The following is a 19,820-nucleotide window of genomic DNA, read 5'->3' on the forward strand; positions in this document are numbered from 1 at the left end:
CTAGGATTTTAGACTCTAATCAGTCTTGAAAATGTATACCACATTCCTGGAGTAGAGTTTGTGTTTGTTTGCAAATGTAACTACGTTGCTGGCATGCTGCACAGCATCCCATTGCCACCAAATGTCCATCCGTTTTAAAGCCAGATAAAATGTTTAGATAAGATGCAAAGTTAAGGTAATTTGTTTTCTTTCCTTTATAGATATTGTGACCTGTTTGGCTATAGATTTCTGTGGAATCCATTTAATTTCAGGTTCCAGAGACACGACGTGTATGATATGGCAAATAGTTCAGCAAGTAAGTATTCCTGCACAGCTTTAGAAGCAGCCTTCTGAAGGGTTTTGCTTTAGTGCTTTGTTCACCAATCTACCAGTCCAGTTTGTTTACAGACTCATTAGTGTTTCATTAGAGGAGTTGTTCATTTATTTGTTTGCTCTGTCTGTCATGTTTGCAGGGTAAAACAGACTTCTAAAAATTATGATGAGTTCTGTATCTCTCTTAGACTGTTCCATGGTTTTCAAGTACACTTATTAGTGTCTCTGCTCCATTTATTATAGTGGCATTAATGTTGTTACCTAGAGTACTTTTATTTGGTTAAGGTGCTTTGCAGACCATATATAACACCCCTTTGAGGTAGATAAGTAAATATTATTCCTATTTTACTGATGGAGAAAATGAAGCTGGAAACTAGAGAAGGTGGCCTGTCCAGCATCTCAAGAGTTTGTGTCAGAGGCAGGATTAGAATTCAGGTGCTCCTGATTTCTAATCTTGTTCTCACAGTACTAGATCACATCTCCTCTCTTCTGGTGTTCTGTTTCCTTAGTGTGAAATGCTGATGTGTAACTGTCAGTGGATGGCTGGCTCTTTAAAGAGAGGTGGGTCTCAGCCAACTCTCTTCCCCACATGGGGACAATGAAGGTCCTTTGACCTCTGGGTCATATGACTCAATCAGGCCTCTGTGATAGGTAAGGGAGAGGTCTGGTAATGAGAGACCAGGGGGAGATAAGGTATGTCTACGCTGCTATTGAACACCCATGGCTGGCCTGTGTCGGTTGACTTGGGCTCAGGCTACGGGGCTGTTTAATTGCGGTGTAGGAGTTCCAGATCAGGCTGGAGCCTGGGCTCTTCGACCCTCCCCCCTCGCGGGGTCCCAGAGCCTGGGCTCCAGCCCAAGCCCGAACATCTACACCAGGGATCGGCAACCTTTGGCACCGGTTTGTTTACCTGCCGCGTCCACAAGTTTGGCCGATCGCGGTTTGCCGTTCCAGGCCAAAGGGGGCTGCGGGAAGTGGCAGCCAGCACATCCCTCGGCCCGTGCCGCTTCCCGCAGCCCCCATTGGCTTGGAGCGGTGAACGATCGGCCGAACCTGCGGACGCGGCAGGTAAACAAACCAAAACTTGTGATTTCACAAATGGAAACTAGATATGATTTTTAGCGTGCTAATTTAAGCCCCTAAAATGTGAGGTTGCCTTTACCAATGTTAAACATAGCACAAAATGGCAGGGTCTAAATAAAAGAAGACCCCAAGGTGATGATAGTGGAAAGATAATTTTAGCATAAGTTTTCATTCTTCTTTATAAAAGGCAACTTTTGAACTAGGAAAACATCCTGGTTTACACTTTTGAGAGCCTGGTAATTCCTATACATGAAAGCAAGAGAGGGAAGAAGGAAAGTGGACTGCATACACAAACAAAGTAACTTGGTAGTAGTGACTTTTGGCATCATTGTTCTTATGCTGATGTACCAGCAGGCTACCAGTTTTCTGAGTTAATAAAACTTAGCCCAGCCCTGCGATACCCCTTGATTATCTTGGTTTACCAGATGTTCTTTGCAGACCTCAACATGCAAGTTGCATTTATTAAGGCTATTAGGGAAAATGGAAGTGTTACAAGCTACAGCTCCTGCTGTGTCTTCCGGACAATATGCCTGATTTTATCTTCTTGTATCTTGTATAAGAGTCATTTAGAGCTAAATCCAGCTAGCACACTGTAATGTCAGCACATTGGCATGTAAACAGATACTCTGACAGATGTATGCAGTGAACAAGAAATCCTGCTGTCACTTAGCAAGATACCACATGTTTGACAGGTTATACACTGAGAACATTTTACAGCTGCTTTCAGAAAGAAAGTAGTTGACGCAAATGGAGCCAACCTCAGAAAGTTGAGGGTAGAACTCTCTCTTGTTGAATCCATATGCCTAGAGCTAACTGAAATTTGGAATTCCCATTTCACAAGAAATTCTGACATTTTAGCATTTGTTTGTGCCAAATTGGGACTAAAAGTTTAAATTTTGAAATTTTGTCAGTACAGAAATTATGAAAAAATTTATTAATGTGTCAAGATTTTGACATTATTGATTGAAGTGAATTCCGATAGTGATGCATTATCTAATAGGAGACAGATGCACGCATTCTTCCATACGGGTCATGATCCTTGGTGGATTACATCTCCCGTAATGCATGTAATCCTGTAACTCCCATGATTCACCATGCAGCTCAGGCAGAGAAATCTGCATTTCATTGTGGGAGACGGTGTCCTCCAGGGAGCCCAGCCATAGGAGAGAATCGGGGGCCTGAACTACAACTCCCATTAGACAATGTGCTGATAGGGAAATGCAGTTCAAGGTTTTGTTGAACTGACTCAAAACTAATTGTTTCTGGTCAATTAAGAAAATCAGAATATTCCAATCTAAGTTGAACTGACCTGAAATGAAATATTTCATTTAGGTTTTCCTTATGGAAAATTGAAATGTTGGGCAAAATCAAAATTTTCTTGTGGAAAACTTTGGTTTTGCAGAAACTGCATTTTCCATCGGAAAATCATTCCAGTGGGAAAGTCCTGACGAGCTCTACTTATTTATTTTACTTGGTCAGACTAAGGCCCCTGCTAAGACTGCTTCTTTTCCCTACCCCAACAGTGCAAAGCAACATTCAAAGGAATCCCCAGAAACCAGTTAAGCCACTTTTTGTTTGGGGGAATCTTTGGGTGGTTTAAGACCCGTGTAATTGACTCCCTTCCTCGTAGTGTCCAGTGTAGGGAGCATGTAGGGGTCATTGTCAGGAAAATAGGGTGTGGCCAAGAAGCTGCAGTCTCCACCAGATCCCTGCCGCCATGAGGGCCATAGACATTTAATTGGGAATTGGGGACTGAACCAATGCCTAATGGCCCCACGACTAGGGCAATGCAAAGGTGGCTTACAACCATAAGCTCACGCTCACTTTCTCAGTTGCTGTACTGGTGCAATATGACCCATTCCCAGGGTGTGTTCAGTGCCTAGATATTATGGGGATTCGTGCTCTATAAATACCCGTGGCAGACAGATCAATAAATCTTGCACTTGCTGTGTATTTCAGCATTAGCACTCATTGGATTCTGAATTGATCATGCTGCTTTTCCCTGAACCCATGTCCCTGTTGCCATGGTGTGTCCCATTGCGTGCATCTGCTAGCACCCCTCTACGCTGCCAAGAGGTTTTGTCCCACCAATATGGAAGTAGTGGGACAAATGTCCTGCCTATTGCTACTTGTTCACTCCGTTGCTCTGCATTGCCAAATTCTTTTCTGGATCCTCATCCAGTCGTGTGTTCTGATATATCTTCTTGCTGCTTAGCACTGTCACGTGTGCCTCATATTTTCAAAGTTTTGGTTGGCATTCATTTCTCCATACTGTAAGGCAGAAGAGAAATTGTTTTCATACCCATCTCTTTAGACACTGTGCATGCCAACAACAGACCCCATTTAAAGTGATTTTGAATATAGTTACATTATGTTAAAAGTGAAATGGAAGTACCAAATTGTTTTGGAGTGGTGGAGTTCCCTTAATGAAAGCTGTACCCTTACAGGAAGTTGTTTTGTGAAAAATATTGTAAGAGATCCATTATATCTCTCACAAAGCAGAATCAGATTGGCTGTTACTCTATATTGCCTCAGGATATGAGACAAAATTGAGATAATGTTTATGCAAAATAGTCTTCACTCTCTTTAATTACATTCTGAAGAAGACAGTGAACACAAATATCAAAGGAGTTTAATTCAGCCTTGTGATTTAATAAACTGAGGCACAAAAAGGGATGCTGACTTAGGTGGCTCTAAATGTGAGCAACAATAGAAGTAAAGTGTGATGGCTGGCCTACCTCAAGTACACCCACTGCATATGATGATAAAGATATCCTGTATGTGTTCTTCAACTGTGAGAAAATCTATAAATGTATCATTTTATGTTGATATCAGGGAGGAGTTCCTGTAGGCCTGGCACCTAAACCCTTGCAGATTTTGTATGGACATACTGATGAGGTATCCAGTGTTAGCATCAGCACTGAACTGGACATGGTGGTATCTGGAGCCAGGGTAAGCATCTTCATGATTTTCCTTCAAAGGAGTGATATTTACTACTAGGATTAGTGTAGCTGGAAAAAACATTACTGTTTCCTTGTTTCCTCTTTTCCCTTTTGGGTAAGGAGCAAGTCTTGCACCATGTCAGCACACACACTGCATAATTCACTTACTCTCATACTGCTCTCACAGAGTAGGCCACAGTTCTTTTGCACAGGTAAATGTCTGAAGTGTGTATAACCATCTGAAGAAATCCAGTTTCCTGTAGGAATACTCATGCTACCGAACTCCTTTTCTGACTCAGCAAACACAAACTACTTGTCTTTACCTCTGAGGCTCTCCACAGCTTAGCCACACCCTACCTACCAGCTCTATCAAGCTGTTGACCTCTGTTTCCACTCTGATGATGGCCCACTTTCATCACTAAATAGCCCAATTCTACCTCAAGCACCTTCACATTTTGTCCCATTCCACCCCTCAGGCATGGGAGGAGGCTCCCCATAAAAGATCTGCAAAGCCACTCTTTTGTCTTCCTTCAAATTCGCTGCTCTGCCATGATGCCTCCAAGACACTTGATAACAGCTACGCAGGGGTGTCCTGTGACTGCTACTTTCTGTGTGAAATACGATTTGTTTCACTGCTACCTTTTCCTCCTCCTCCCCCACCCGCATTTGTTTGTTTTTCTCCACCTGTTGTCTCCTCATATGCTGAGATTGTAACTCTTAAGGGGAAGGACTCTGGTTTTTTTCACTATCTGTGTAAGGTGCCTAGCACAGTGGGGCCCTGATTCCTGTCTGGTACCTGTAATTCCTTCTTCAAGAACTACTACTGCACCTTAAGATCTTTTAAAATGTTATTTTCCCTTGCTCCAAATAATTACCTTATGTGAATATTACCGTAAAGAAATAGCATTGAGTTTTTTGTCTTAACAGGATAGCACTGTGATTATTCATACTATTCGGAAAGGTCAGTACATGAGGACTTTGCGACCACCTTGTGAGAGTTCCCTTCTGCTGACTGTTCCCAACCTGGCTGTATCCTGGGAAGGACACATAGTTGTCCACACCAGTATAGAAGGAAAGACTACTCTCAAGGTACTTCACAAGTTTCAACCCAAGGTCATAGAATGCTGGTGTGTGTTTTGCTGTAAACACTAAACATAAATGTACCTGGGTTTTTTTTTTTTTTTTTTTTTTTGAAGTAGAGCTAGTTTCTTAGGAAATTCTGTGTGCTAGCTTCCCCACAGCTGCACCAATGTTTCTCAAACATTGAGAGGGACAGTCTGACCTAGAGGGACAACCTTTAGGGTTCATGGTGTAATTCATTCTCGCTGCCTATTCAGTGTAAGGATGTCTCTTTTGATGAAGGCTTGTGTAATTGCGCCAAGAATTGGAAAGAGGCTTGTACCTAATGTTAACAGTCTGTGTTTGTTAACTTTCAGGACATGGTGCAAGCCCCAGCTTTTTTCCTTGCCCTGTAGGATTTGGGAGGGTGGGTGAGGCTGGGAAGGGGGACTCTGGTTTGTTTGGTGGGGCTTATTAATTTTTTGTTGTATTCGTGTTGCTGCTGGGGTTGTGCTATCTGTGGGTGAGTGCCAGAGGCTGTTTAAGTATGAATGTATTTTTAAGTTTGTCAAGCATGCCCGTAGATCAGATTGTAGTGCGGTAAAAATATAAATAAATACAGGTTGAACCTCTCTAGTCCGGCACCCTCGGGACCTGACCGGTGCCGAACCAGAGAATTTGCCAAACCACAGGAGGTCAATGAAGAGTGCCAGTGGGTCTCCATAGGTGTGGGAAGTAGGGTGCGGAGGGTGCTGCAACGCACCCAGTGGGGGCCCCGCTGCCACCTGGGGTCCCAGCCGCCGGCCTCCCGCCATGGGGCTCCAGTGCCAGCCTCAGCTGCCAGCCCCTCGCCCAGGGTCCCAGCCACTGCCCCCAGAGCTTGAACACTACTAATCAGCTGTTCGCAGTGCTCCGGAAGCACTGGGAGGGTGGGGGAGGAGTTGGTAAGCGCAGGGCCGGCGCACAAGAGGTGCAGGGGGTGGGGGGAGCTTGGCGCCAGTGGATGCTCCGCACCCATTAATTTTTCCCTGTGGGTGCTCCAGCCCCGGAGCACTCATGGATTCGGCGCCTATGCTGGACCACGGATGTTGCCGGACCAGGGAGTGCCAGATTAGAGAGATTCAACCTGTATTTAATTCTACAAGCTGCCATCAGATACTAACAGCTTTAGTTACTACCAACCCTGGCTAAATTCCTATTAACAAGCTGAATGTATAAGTAATAAATCCTTAATCCGTTCAATCCTCCATGAGTAATTTCTTTTTAATCTCTTCAGGATAAGAATGCATTACATCTCTATTCTGTGAACGGGAAGTATTTGGGCTCTGAGAGTCTAAAGGAGGAAGTGTCAGACATGTGTGTGACTGGCGAATATATCGTGATGGGGAGTTTACAAGGATTCCTTTCCATACGAGATCTCTATAGGTAACAGACCAGCATCAGTAGATTATCACTGCAGATAAGATGTACTGCACCAGCATGGTGGTTTATTTACATATAGGTATTGGTGTATGATGTGGAGATCATGAAGGGTGTGACTTGTCATTCTTTTTCAAAAGAAGTCACAGATGGCTATTCTCTCATTGCCCTGTCCCCTGATACTGGAAAATCAATTTGCAAAGGAAATCCAAAATTACAACCAGGTCCCTTATGCTCCTATTTGGATTTTCTGAAGGGCAGGAAAGACCTATTTGTCAGCTGGGAATGCCACTTCTGGTGCATGACTGCACTGACAGCCCTTATCCCAATACTGGGAATGTCCTCCTCAATATCTGGGAAGGGACAGAGTTGGATGCAGACTTGGGGCTTGATCCAGCAAGATACTGAGTATCTGTGACTCCCATCAAAGTCAGTGGGAGCTGTGGGCTAAGCTCCTGGCAGAATCAAGCCCCTGGTGAGCAGCTGTAACTTCAGTTTAAAATCCTCTCTTCTTTCCGCTGTGCAGATTCACTGGCCTTTGCCCCCAGAAGGAGGAAACATACCTCCTCCAGGGGTAACTGCAGCACTAAGTCTGCTCTCCTGTCACTCTGCAGAGAGGATTTCTTTCTCTACTGATTCTGTCCCCAGTGCACAACCCTGTTACTAAGGCTGTAGCCTGGGGATGGGATTTGACCCTCTATGTCAGGGGTGGGCAAACTACGGGCCACGGGATGGATCCGGCCCGCCAGCCTTTTTAATCCAGCCCTTGAGCTCCCACTGGGGAGCAGGGTCTGAGGCTTGCCCTGCTCCGGGCCCCAGCTGGGGAGCAGGGTCGGGGGGCCACTCCGCATGGCTCCCGGAAGCAGCGGCATGTCTCTCCTACAGCTCCTATGCTTAGGGGCAGCCAATGGGAGTTGCAGGGGCGGCGCCTGCAGACGGGGCAGCGCGCAGCAGAGCCGCCTGGTCGCGCCTCCGCATAGGAGCCGGAGTGGGGGACATGCCGCTGCTTCCGGGAGCCGCTTGAGGTAAGCGCTGCCCAGAGCCTGCACCCCTGAGCCACGCCCCCACACACACACACACACCCCCCAATCCCCTGCCCCGGCCCTGATTCCCCCTCCTGCCCTCTGAATCCCTTGGTCCCAGCCCGGATCACCCTCCTGCACCCCAAACCGCCCATCCCCAGCCCCACCCCAGAGCCCGCATCCCCAGCTGAAGCACTCACCTGCCCCCCGCACCCCACTTCCCCAGCCCAGAGTCCTCTCCTGCACCCTGAGCTCCTAATTTCTGGCCCAACCCCGGAGCCCACACCCACAACCAGAGCCCTCACCACCTCCTGCATCCCAACCCCAATTTTGTGAGCATTCATGGCCTGCCACACAGTTTCTATACCCAGATGTGGTCCTTGGGCCAAAAAGTTTGCTCACTCCTGCTCTATGTAGAAGTTCACTATAACTTGAATTACAGTGTATTGAAACAGATTGGGACTTACTGTGAAACCCTATTTTATAATGCATCTGAGTTCACTCTCAGTGAGTTCAGCTGTAGTATGGCTCTATCCATTACGTATAATGTATAGCACTTAAATATTTAATGTATTTTTTGTATGGTTTTGCTTATTTCAGCCTGAATCTCAGCATCTCCCCCTTAGCCATGCGACTGCCGATTCGCTGCATTTCTGTTACCAAAGAATACAGCCACATCCTTGTAGGCTTGGAGGATGGCAAGTTGATTGTCGTTGGTGTTGGCAAGCCAGCTGAGGTAAAACCCACCATCAAGAACTTTGTCTACCGAACAGTGGGAAATTCACTTATTTCTGCTTTCCAGTTGAGCAAGAGGTCTCCTCTATGGCAGGGCAAACTTAAGAGCAAGTTTGAGTTTTCAGTGGGGAAGAAATAATTTTTGAGACGGCTCTATGCATAGAGATTTCTCTTTAAGAAACGAGCATATAGGGGACGCAGATGGGAAAAAGCAGACTCAGTTGGACTAACCTGCAGACTTTGTCATAGTCGAATAAGCAAGTGGTCAGAGTAACTAACATGTGAATGTGGTAGTGTTGTCTGTCACTTCTCAGAAACAAGTTCTGAATAGTATGTGATACCTTCGTTATAAATGATGAAGTAACTTCCCAGAAGAAAATTGGAAACAAAAAAGAATGAGCTACTTTCTTTTAAGTTTTGGCTTTTGTCATATACCCTTTACTATATGTTGCCTCCCTTTTTGAAAAAATCCGTATTTCTCACCATTCAGAATCTCTCATTGTAACTGCACAAAGATACCCTGTGTAGCCTGCTCTGTGCTCCTTACGGTGGATGTAAATGTATAGGTACTGCATATGCACTATCAGTTACAGAGCATCCCTATGTAAAATAGCAATACCCACTTTGTCATGTTCAAAACAGGGGTTTCACAGTAACTACTTGTAACACCTCTGTCAAAGTATTTCACCAATATTATGAAGAGAGGCAGGGTTAGGCTTTCTGAATCTCTGGAGTGCTACAGTTTATTTTAAGTTGAAAGTTCCTACTATTAACTATTACAGCCAGAAGGGTGACTTTAAATTGAGGTCTGCTTGACCTTCAGTATTTGCTAGAAAAGTGTGTATTAAAGTAATGTATATTTTATTAATTTTGAAAACATACTGGCATCTTAGTTCTAAGTGTCTGACATTTTTCTAGTTAAGGGAACATAGTTTACTGAAATATATCCTGCTTAGGATCTTCACAGAATGAGAGCCTGATCCTGCTTCTATAGAAATCAGTGGCAAAACTTCCATCCATTTCAAATTAAACAACTTTTTCTATTATAGAATTAATGGATAGCTTCTTGTGTTGTAGATAAGAGACTCTTGTGATAGCTTTTTAAAAATCACCAGTGTTTTATAAAGATTTTCCAGTCTTAGAAAAACTCTGCTAGGCTGGAATTTGTCATTCATTATCTGAGATTTAAAGTAAATTTAATTAAGAACAAAGAAATCTGACTTCCCCACTATGCTACATTCCTAGGGTTGGATTCCTCCTAAGGATATGCAGGTTTTTCCACAAGCTTTATGAGTGTGTTCAGTTTATAATTCAGAGCATTTGGAGGATTAATATCTGTATAAACCGATTAAAAAACAATAATGGTAGGGACAACATTTATCCCATATTTTCCTGTTTCCTCTGATTTGTAAAAATCATTTTATTGTGTTTAAAAGGTATTAACTTTTTTGTTTGACAAGTAAAATATGGAGATAAGAAATTAAGGACTTTCAAATTCCTCCTACAGAAGGTAATCTCTGTTACGAGTTGGGCTTCAGTAGTGATACTATATTTAGCCTTAGAACAAAAGGAGGTTCTTTCTAAATATTTTATTAAACATAATATAGTAAAGTGCTGTTGAGACTAAGGTTGACCTTTTGCCTTTATGCTTTGACAATATAATCAGAGATGGAGTATAATGAATTTGTGTTCTGGTCTAGAAAGCCATATAGTTGCTTAGAACACTGCAGAAGTCTGCAGGATCGTTCCCTGTTCGAGCTGACACCACTGATGACTTGTTGGATTCTGTTTTAGCTGCTCAATATATAGTTACAAAGTGCCAGACTTATGACGAGACACTTTTTCTGAACTTTGTGCCATTGAAGGATGATTTTCTTTAACCATAAGGGATTTCATATTCTGGTCTATTGCCAGAATAGGATCACCACTGGTCAATCCCAGGTCTGGTAGTTATGAAGTTAATTAAAACAGTTTCTGACAGAATACTGTCAGATATTCAGATATGATACAAATTCACTAAATCCATGATTTAACATTGCCTTTGGTTACTTGTCACTGTGAACAGCTTATTACTTGTCTTTACTTATGGAATATTCACTGTAGATTACATTTGTTTAATAATTCTTGCACTGAACACTTCACCCAGGATCAGTGGAAGTCTAGAAATTTGGCATCATGAGAACTCTTCTCTATCTCTTTCTCCCATTTTGCCATCGCTGACCTGCAATAGTCCATCACTTACAGGACATTGTCAAGTAGTCTTTTTAATTATCTTTTACTCTTCATTTCTAGTAATTCCCTCTTAAAATAAAATGTTCTTCCTACTAATTTTGTTCATTTCCACTTGGCAATCATTTTTTCTTTTTAACAAAATAGCAATTTAGAATCCAGAACCCACTCCCCACAAAATAAGAACAATTTTAAAGTAGGTAAAGTATTAAACCTATCTTGCCTGACAGTGTCCCTTTAACTGTTCAAAAGTGGAAAAGATAATGATCAACATTTGTCTTTTTGTTCTTTTGTGCCAATCGAAGAATCATCCCAAAATGTTATCTTTTTTGTTTGTTTGTCTGAAATAATTTCTGTTGGTATAATTTTGTGTTTGTGCAGTATCTTGTGTTGTCTGCACTTCTCCAGAATCCGCGTCTGAAGTTCCTTTTTTAATTTATCCACCTTATCCCTTCCCCCTCCTTTTGTTTCTCTGGATTACTTTAAACAGATGCGCTCAGGTCAGCTTTCCCGAAAACTGTGGGGATCAAGCAAACGGCTCAGCCAGATTTCATCGGGAGAGACTGAATATAACACTCAAGATTCCAAGTGATTGCTGCTCCTGAATTCTCTCATGGATTCCAGAAATTTGTTTAGTCTTTTGGTCACTCTAAACATATCTCTCAACTTTCTGATGAGTGTTTCAGGGACTTATCCTTGACAGTCAGTTGAAGACCAACATATGGTAGAGGTACAGTAATTTACATATGCACACATGCAAATTAGCCCACAATTGCTTTTATTACTTTTTTCCTAATCACATTGATTTGGTAGCAGTAGAACTCTTTCTAGATTATGTGCTGGAACTGAGTTTCAAAAAAAGACCTCCAAGTGCATTAAAACACAAATGATATCATATACAAGTGAATAATGCTAGATGTTCCTCTCTTGCTTGGAAGAGATTAACTCAAATTCAAGGAAAATATCCCATTCTCATCTTACATCTTTGTAATACCAGGATCATAAACTTAAAATTCCTTCAATTGCAGATATACTGATAAAATTGGGACAGTTGAGAGTTATGACTTCAAATATATTCTTCAGACCAATCAGCTTGCTGTGTACTACTGTAAATGATTATTAATAATCCTCTATTGCGTGGCTCCTGAGAGAATCTCTTTTAGACTGTTCTGCAGGGAGCACCTCAGTGGCACTATTTGATTGTCAGAAATTGTTTAACTGACATACAACAATGAATTATAACCTTGTAGGAATTGGGTAGGGTGAATATTTGCTGCAGAACATTCTTTAGGTGGTTTGGCAAGGCAACACGCACATTTAGAAATCCCTTGCATGTTTTAAGATCTCGTATTAATACAGAGGGAATGAGAATCACATTTCCATGTCTGTCAAGATTGAGTTGTTCTTCATTAATAGCATAATTACTGCAAACCAAAATGTTTAATTTCAACATTAAGATCACCTGAAAAACTTTGTATCATAATTTTACATTTACCATACCTTGTTTCTTGGCTCTGTATTTGTCAGACAAGTAACCTGGTTTAGCCATATTCATATTGCTGGAAAAGTAAGTAGAAAAATCCAGATACTATATGCATATGTGGGAGAGGAAGACATCACAGCCCTGCATATACTGTAAACAACAAAAATAGTACTCAAAAGCTCAAGTACTCTTGGGAAAACCTTACCTTCAGGGCAAAGAGTAAAATTTTTTAGGTGGGAATATGTAAATAGAGGAAAATATTGTTCCCTTACATCTTTTGTGGAAGTGGTAATAATTGAAAACAAGATGTCCCTGTAGCCAATGCAGATACAGAATTGATTTAGTTAATATTTCTCAGACACCTCTCCCTTCTTCTTCCTTATTTTATTACTTACGGAGGTGAGGATATGTTGTATCTTTTCTAAATATTGCCTGATTTCCCTAGCACTGGAGAGTTGTTGAACTACCGAGGCACCCCATACAATATAATCTAATTTCATTCACTTTAGTGCAATATTTCTTGATAGTCTAAAGAAGTAGTAATCACTCTTTCCAAGACACATTTTTTCTTAAATCAACATCCCAATCTTAATTTCATAAAGAAAATAATGACCCTATATCATGCTTTTATACACTGAATATTTGTAATGACCTTATTACTTACTAATCTAAAAAGAATTGTGTTGCTTGTTTTAACCGTTACTTTCAAATTATATCAATTATTACATCAAGTTATATCTGATCAGTGAACAAATTAGACAAGATTATGTATAACTATAACACTAACTAATCACTGTGACAGATCTAATCATCTGAAAATTATGCGGAAATGGAAACATTTCTCTGTGGCACTTGTCAGTATGGTATTTAACCCCATTTCTCTCTGTCACTCACTCCCTCTCCCCTTCACCTCCCCACTTTGCAATGAGTTATGGACATGGGAAGAAAGTCTACATGAAAAAAAATATATTAACTAGTTACTGATACAATAACAATACCAAGGATACTCTGGAAGTATTAAGTGTATGTGAATGTGAAGTAGGTTTGTCTATTGTAATTTCAAAAGTAAGAGATTTTGAAGAGTTATTGAGACAGAAGTTTAGAAGAATCACAGTTTTGAATGTGTGATTTTATTATAGTTAAGTGGGATTATATTGAATTTTCAAATGAATTTGCTTGGGGATACTGTGGTGATGGTTTTATAACTGTACATTTAAGATATTAAATGTGTATATTTGGATTTTTTTAAAACTATGAGACTGTTTGACTAGCAGAATCAAAGTGGAGAAATTTAGAAAGTTAATGTTCTGTGTAATGCTTGGCCAGAACACAAGTTTTTCTGTTGTCATTTGTGCAGAGAGTTCACATGTGAGTTTTTGAAAGCATCTTTATTCGTATTAGGTATTTTATGCAAAAGTTTTAATTTTTGAACTGGTGAACATTTTAGCATTTGTAGCCATGTAAGAAAATCAGGGAAACTGGTCAACCTCCACAAAATGTAATGTAGGTTTAGAAATTGGAGAGATGCGGGCATTTGTATTATAATAATGATAATCTGAATATATAACACTTTAATCCAAGGATTTCGGTGCTTTACAAGCATTAGTTAAGCCTCACGAATGTTAGCTACTGGTATAAATTAGAGCTGCCCTCATAATGCTCTGTCTTGGCGCTAAGGGACCAACCCTGCACAAACCAGCAACAAGATCATGGGAGTACAAAGGTGAGTGTTAAATCACATTTACACACTACTTGCATTTTGTGCAGATTGGCCATAGCTGAGCATCTGGTCCCTTGAGAATGAAAGGTGCTACTTAAATTCCAATTTGTCGTCTTTTCATGCACCAGCAGCAGCAGTTTTCTCAACTACTCAACAGTGTCTGTCTGCAAGCAGCACTATACTTTGCTTAATCTGTAAAAGGAAGCTGTAAATAAAAGATGTGGTTTGTATGTGAGAGCTATAAGTAAGGAAGAATTTACCTGGTGTTCCACTTTGTTTAACTTATTTTCTTTCATTTTTTCTTGAATTAATTTTACAATTTTTTTGTGGTTGTATGAATTGTGGCTGGTTTGCAGTCCACATTGAGCAGTGGACACTGAATTAGTGCACTGCACTTCTTCTAAGATTTAAATGTTTACTTTTGATGACTCTTCAAGCTATTAGTGCTCTTGGATACCATCCCCTCTGCTCTTCTCGTAGAGTGAAAATAGTTATCAAAATACAAGTTCTCTTTAATCTTTTTACACTATGATTTATTTATTTAACTTTGTTTTAGAAAGTAAAGCTGTGACATGACGCAGTTCTGACTATGAATTCAGATCAGGCTAGTCTGAATACACAGTTGCTTTATAACACTAAGAATTTTTAAGTCCCTTTTGTAGGTGTTCTTGTCTTTTGTTTAACCATTGGAGGCCACAGTGATATCTATGGAAAATAAAAAATATTGCTTACCTGTGAGGTGGACTTAAAAGAAAAGCTAAGTCAGCACTGTAAACATATGTATTTTTAAAAAAAAAAAAGCTGAATATTGACTCATCTCCGCCTAGTAATTTATAAACTGGATTCCCCAGTTAGCAGTATTCAGTAACTTTCACTTACAGTCTGGGGAAGTGCTTAGAATAATTTTGTTTCCAATAAAATTTGTGTTAGATTATCAATGTTATCGATTTATGTTGCAAGCCTCAGTGGTGGTAATTCTTTTTGGTTGTCTTATTTTTATGTACTGTGGCGAATGTTATCTAATATCATACTAAGTGTTCATTTGGGAAATGCCAGCATTCAAAGAGTTATACACTCATTGTCCAAGTTAAGGTAAAACAAAACAAAACACGTGGGTAATATTGCATCAGCGTATTTATTTTCTGTGTATCATACTCACCTTGTGCAATCTTTGAAACTTTATCTTTTCCATCATCCACCTATCTTCCCACCACCAGCACACACAAAAAAAACCCTGTTTAAACCATCTTTTTCCTCTTATTTAAAATATTTGTGGAAGGGCGAGGTCTTAATTCAGAAAGCACCCAGTAAAATCTTTGATTAATCTAGATATTCATCTAAGCAAAGCTTTTCTTCAATACCTGCTTTAACTACAAATAGTATTATAAATTTTTAAATTTAAATGGCATATGGACTTTTAAGTAGCCTATTGAATTGATTGTTTTGATAAGGAGCCTCTTTAATGTCTTAAAAACAGAGTTCTCCTGCAATGCAGAGGATTAAAACAATAATATTCCGCCCCATTTAAAAAAATAAATAAAATCCCACAATCTAGAAACGGATAGCCAGTGAGTGATCTCCTATTACTCTGGTTGTGTCTTAATGGAATTCAGTGGGTGTTGGCCATCTAACTCCCTTAGGCTCTGATGAAAATCCTACCCATTATCTTTAAATGTTCTTATTTGAGAGTTCATATATAGCTATCATCCACTAAAAAAAGATTTCATCTTGTAGATTACTTAGTTGAAGAAGTATGTTTGTGTATGGCCTGCAGTACTGTAGAGAGTTTGAGATCAGGTTACATTTTTTTCTTTTCAAGGGCTATATTAAAAATCTGATCTTTTATTTGGAGGAAATGCTAAGACTCTTTATTAAATATACTGGTAGGCCTGATCCTGTGAACCAGCTGAAGGCCCTAATTCTGGAAAGCACTCAAGTGTTGTCCTGAAGGGGAATGCTTGCTTGAACCAGCCCATTGAGCTTACTACTATGACAGCAAAGGAGTGACTTGCACTTGTGAGCACTACATCTGTTAATGTTCAGAGGATTGGGCATATAGTTCTGTAAACATCAGATTCAATTCTACAAATCAGGAATCTTGAACAAATCTTTAATCTCAGATTTGATTAACAGAATGTACCAACTATACACTGAAATGTTCATAGTTCTACACAAGCTAAGTATTAAGAGGGTTAAGAAGTTTTTAAAAGAGGTTGTTCTTAGATCATTTACACTTCACGATACTGCTATGCAGTAATGGTGCAAACTGGGCTATTTTTAATCCATTTTATTGAGTCTGTCATTCTTTGTAGAAGTGCAGTCATGTGTGGCTATGTAACAAATAATTATACAAGGAAGATACTTAATCAAGTGCTCCCATGACAGACTGTAATGATTTATAGATGTAGTTTTAAAATCATTTCTTCTGCTGAATCTCAAGAGTTGCATTCAGTGTTACAAAGTGAACTTCCTTCCTTGTTCTGGTGGTAGAGTTTTCCAATACCCATCTGTACGTTGCCTCTCTGGACGCCCACATCTGAGGCAATACAGGCGGGGAGTTCAGTGGGTGAGTCCATGCATTCTGAGGAACCCAGTTTCACTCTATATTCCTCACCTCTTCTAATAACGCTTGTTAGCCCACTCTTCCAAAGGTCTGCAGTCCCCTGCCAGGCTACTGCGATTCAAACTAGGTAGCAGGAGCTGTACAGATAGTATAATAGGGTTGACCCCTTCTGTTGGAGCCTAAGCACCTTAGCATCACTGACCTTGGGACTGAGTACACGAAAGCAAGATAACCTAAAAGGTCTATTTTGTCCATCCCAAGGTGACAGTCCAGAATTGTTCCTTACACTAAATGTAGAGTGCTTAGTGTAGCTTAAATGTGTCAGGTGCTAGGGTTTCCATTTCTACTCTTGGAAAATAGTTCTACAGTCTAATAAACCTGATGCTTGAGGAATTAGTGCTGATATTTAATCTAGATTTTTCTTTGTTCAATTTCATCTTCCACACTGAGCTGTATCCCCTTGGAACACTGGGGATGTTTTCTTTCTGTTTGATACCTAAGTCTTTCACATACTATATTTAATTGCCAAACTGTGCATGTATAAAGCAACAGAGGGTCCTGTGGCACCTTTGAGACTAACAGAAGTATTGGGAGCATAAGCTTTCATGGGTAAGAACCTCACTTCTTCAGATGCAAGAAGTGAGGTTCTTACCCACGAAAGCTTATGCTCCCAATACTTCTGTTAGTCTCAAAGGTGCCACAGGACCCTCTGTTGCTTTTTACAGATTCAGATGAACACGGCTACCCCTCTGATACTTGTGCATGTATAGTTATTTCAATCTTTCCGCAGAACCCAGTTCCTCTAGCTCTATTCATGTGTTGCTCCCATCTGGATTCTTAAACATTTCTGGTGCTCAGATCTGAATGGTCTATGGGGCCTTGCTACTAGTGTATAGAAATCCTACTGGCTCTTTCTGACACTGCAAACTCATATCTAATCTACTGTCCGCTATTTCTAGCCATCCTTCCAAAATGCTGGGAAGGGAGGGTCTCCTGTTCCAATCATAGTTCCAAACCATGTGGTGAGGATAGGTACAGGGTTTCCAGTTTTAAACTATAACCTCACCCAAGCAAGAGTGTGAGATTAAATATCCAATAAAATTTGCCATTGGGGAGGGAGTGGCAGAGGCCAATTTTTTAATATAACAAGGAAAATTTTCAAATATCAATAATGAATTTTTATTCCTAAACTGAGACCATCATTTGCCTAGAAACAAACCCTTAAAACCAGGAATCCCATGTGCATCTAACTAGGAGTATTTTCTTTAGTCATTAACAAATGAGAGCTGTGTTCCATGGTATCCTAACTTAAAGAAAGTAATTGCAAGGACTCAAGTAGTGAAAGTTTGCCTTGTGTTCTGCTCCTGTAATGAGCTCTGCAGGAGCAGTCCAGGCATTGCTCAGTGAAGGGTTAGGGCCAAGCTGTCTGTAAAGAGCCACCCTCTCTGATCAATTTCTTGGAGATAGTGCTGCTACTTAAAACAAAGTTTTCTTAAGGAGTTTTTAGAGTGGAAAATGAGACTCACTGAGATGTGCCTCAGCATTTGCTTAAATCACTATAACTTTTGGTGGAAACAGAACACTAAGCCTTATTTATAGTGTGACAATTAACCATCTCTTAATTCTAGTAATTATGATTGTGCAATTATATGATTACAAATGGATTTAATGCCAAAAATGCCTTTAAATAAAGTCAAATTTTAGTTAGTTGAAACTAGATATATTCAACACTAATAGCCTTCTAGCAGTGTAATGAATTTGCTGTTAGTCTTCTGTGCAATACCTTCATCCCTTCTGGGTGCTTTTAAGGTTTCGTATATACTGTTTGTCTTATTTTAATATGTATTATGTTCCAATGGCTAAGTTTTAATAATTTTAAGTGTGTATATTGGCTAATGTTGGATTTGTTTCTGTACAGCATGATGGAAGATGTTTTAAAATTTTGCACTTTTTCTAGTATTTGCAAATTTGTAATCTAAATTTTTAAATGCACACTTATTTTGTACATAATGATTATTAAATTAGCTTTGTATATAACAGCTGGGGCTGGAGAAAATAAATAATAATCAGATGTGTGATTTCTCTGTGCTTTTTTCATGGTGTGGTCCAGTATTTATAACTATACCAAGAGGTTGGTGTGTTTAAGACAGGAACTACTACTAGTCTGTTGCACGTTTTATTAAGACAGGTAATAAATAATAGGCTCTGGAGGGGGAATAACAAGTGTGGGGGGGAGGAACCTAGGCTAGGCAGCATGAACCGATGTGACCTGGCCTCCTAATCTGCTAACATCAAGAAACGTTTTTGGGGGGAAGTATTCTCGTTGCCTTTAGTGGGGAAGGAACAGATCTCCCTTCAGCAAGCAAGTAAATAGGGGAGTCTTTCTGCTTCCAGGTAAGGTGCTGTCAGGAAAGGCTGGAGAACCATAAAATCTTCAAAAAGCAACAGAGGGTCCTGTGGCACCTTTAAGATGCAAGTGAGGTTCTTACCCATGAAAGCTTATGCTCCCAATACTTCTGTTAGTCTTAAAGGTGCCACAGGACCCTCTGTTGCTTTTTACAGATTCAGACTAACACAGCTACCCCTCTAATACATAAAATCTTCAGATTCCCTTGCATGGCAAATCCTTATTTCACCAGCTAAGTGGAGAAGAGGGAGCTGCTTTCTCTCATGCCCCCACTACACAAACTACTAAATCCATACTACAGGTTGGACCTCTCTAATCTGGCACTCCCTGGTCCATCAACTTCCGTGGTCCGGCATAGGCGCTGACTCCGTGGGTGCTCCACGGCTGGAGCACCCACAGGGAAAAATCAGTGGGTGCGGAGCATCCACAGGTGCCAAGCTCCCCCCTCTGCCCCTTCCTCTTGCACGCCGGCGCCCCACACTTACCAACTCCTCCTCCTCCCCCCCCAGTGCTTGCAAAGCACCAAGAACAGCTGATTCGTGGCGTTCAAGCTCTGGGAGGGAGGGGGAGGACCTGGGGCCAGCAGCTGGGACCTGCGGCCAGCATTGGAGCGGCCGGCTGAGCGCACCCCTACTTCCCATGCCCATGGAGACCTGCTGGCACTCTGCATTGACCTCCTGTGGGTTGGCAAATTCTCTGGTTCGGCACCGGTCAGGTCCTGAGGGTGCCGGACTAGAGAGATTCAACCTGTATAAACTAGCCTCAGGAGGGTATTCTTCCCTAGTGCTGCAAGGAAATGTTTGAGATTAGTCAGTTCCTACAGAAATAAAAATAGTGAGTAATGGG

General features: G+C 40.9%; 1 protein-coding gene across 7 annotated transcripts in view; it reads left to right on the top strand.

The window, feature by feature from the left end:
* NBEAL1 (neurobeachin like 1) overlaps positions 1-15,546 on the top strand; it is a 148,064-nt gene extending 132,518 nt beyond the window's left edge. For all 7 annotated transcript variants that reach the window (XM_005306210.5, XM_005306212.5, XM_065560962.1 and 4 more), the window contains 6 exons: positions 201-295; positions 4,231-4,347; positions 5,265-5,426; positions 6,673-6,821; positions 8,438-8,573; positions 11,292-15,546. In XM_005306210.5, coding sequence (XP_005306267.2) covers positions 201-295; positions 4,231-4,347; positions 5,265-5,426; positions 6,673-6,821; positions 8,438-8,573; positions 11,292-11,393 — 761 coding nt within the window. In that variant the 3' untranslated portion in view covers positions 11,394-15,546. The remainder of the gene's footprint in view (positions 1-200; positions 296-4,230; positions 4,348-5,264; positions 5,427-6,672; positions 6,822-8,437; positions 8,574-11,291) is intronic.
* Positions 15,547-19,820: the final 4,274 nt, after the last annotated feature.

This window comes from Chrysemys picta, chromosome 11, assembly GCF_011386835.1.
Source record: "Chrysemys picta bellii isolate R12L10 chromosome 11, ASM1138683v2, whole genome shotgun sequence".
NCBI lineage: Eukaryota > Metazoa > Chordata > Testudines > Emydidae > Chrysemys > Chrysemys picta.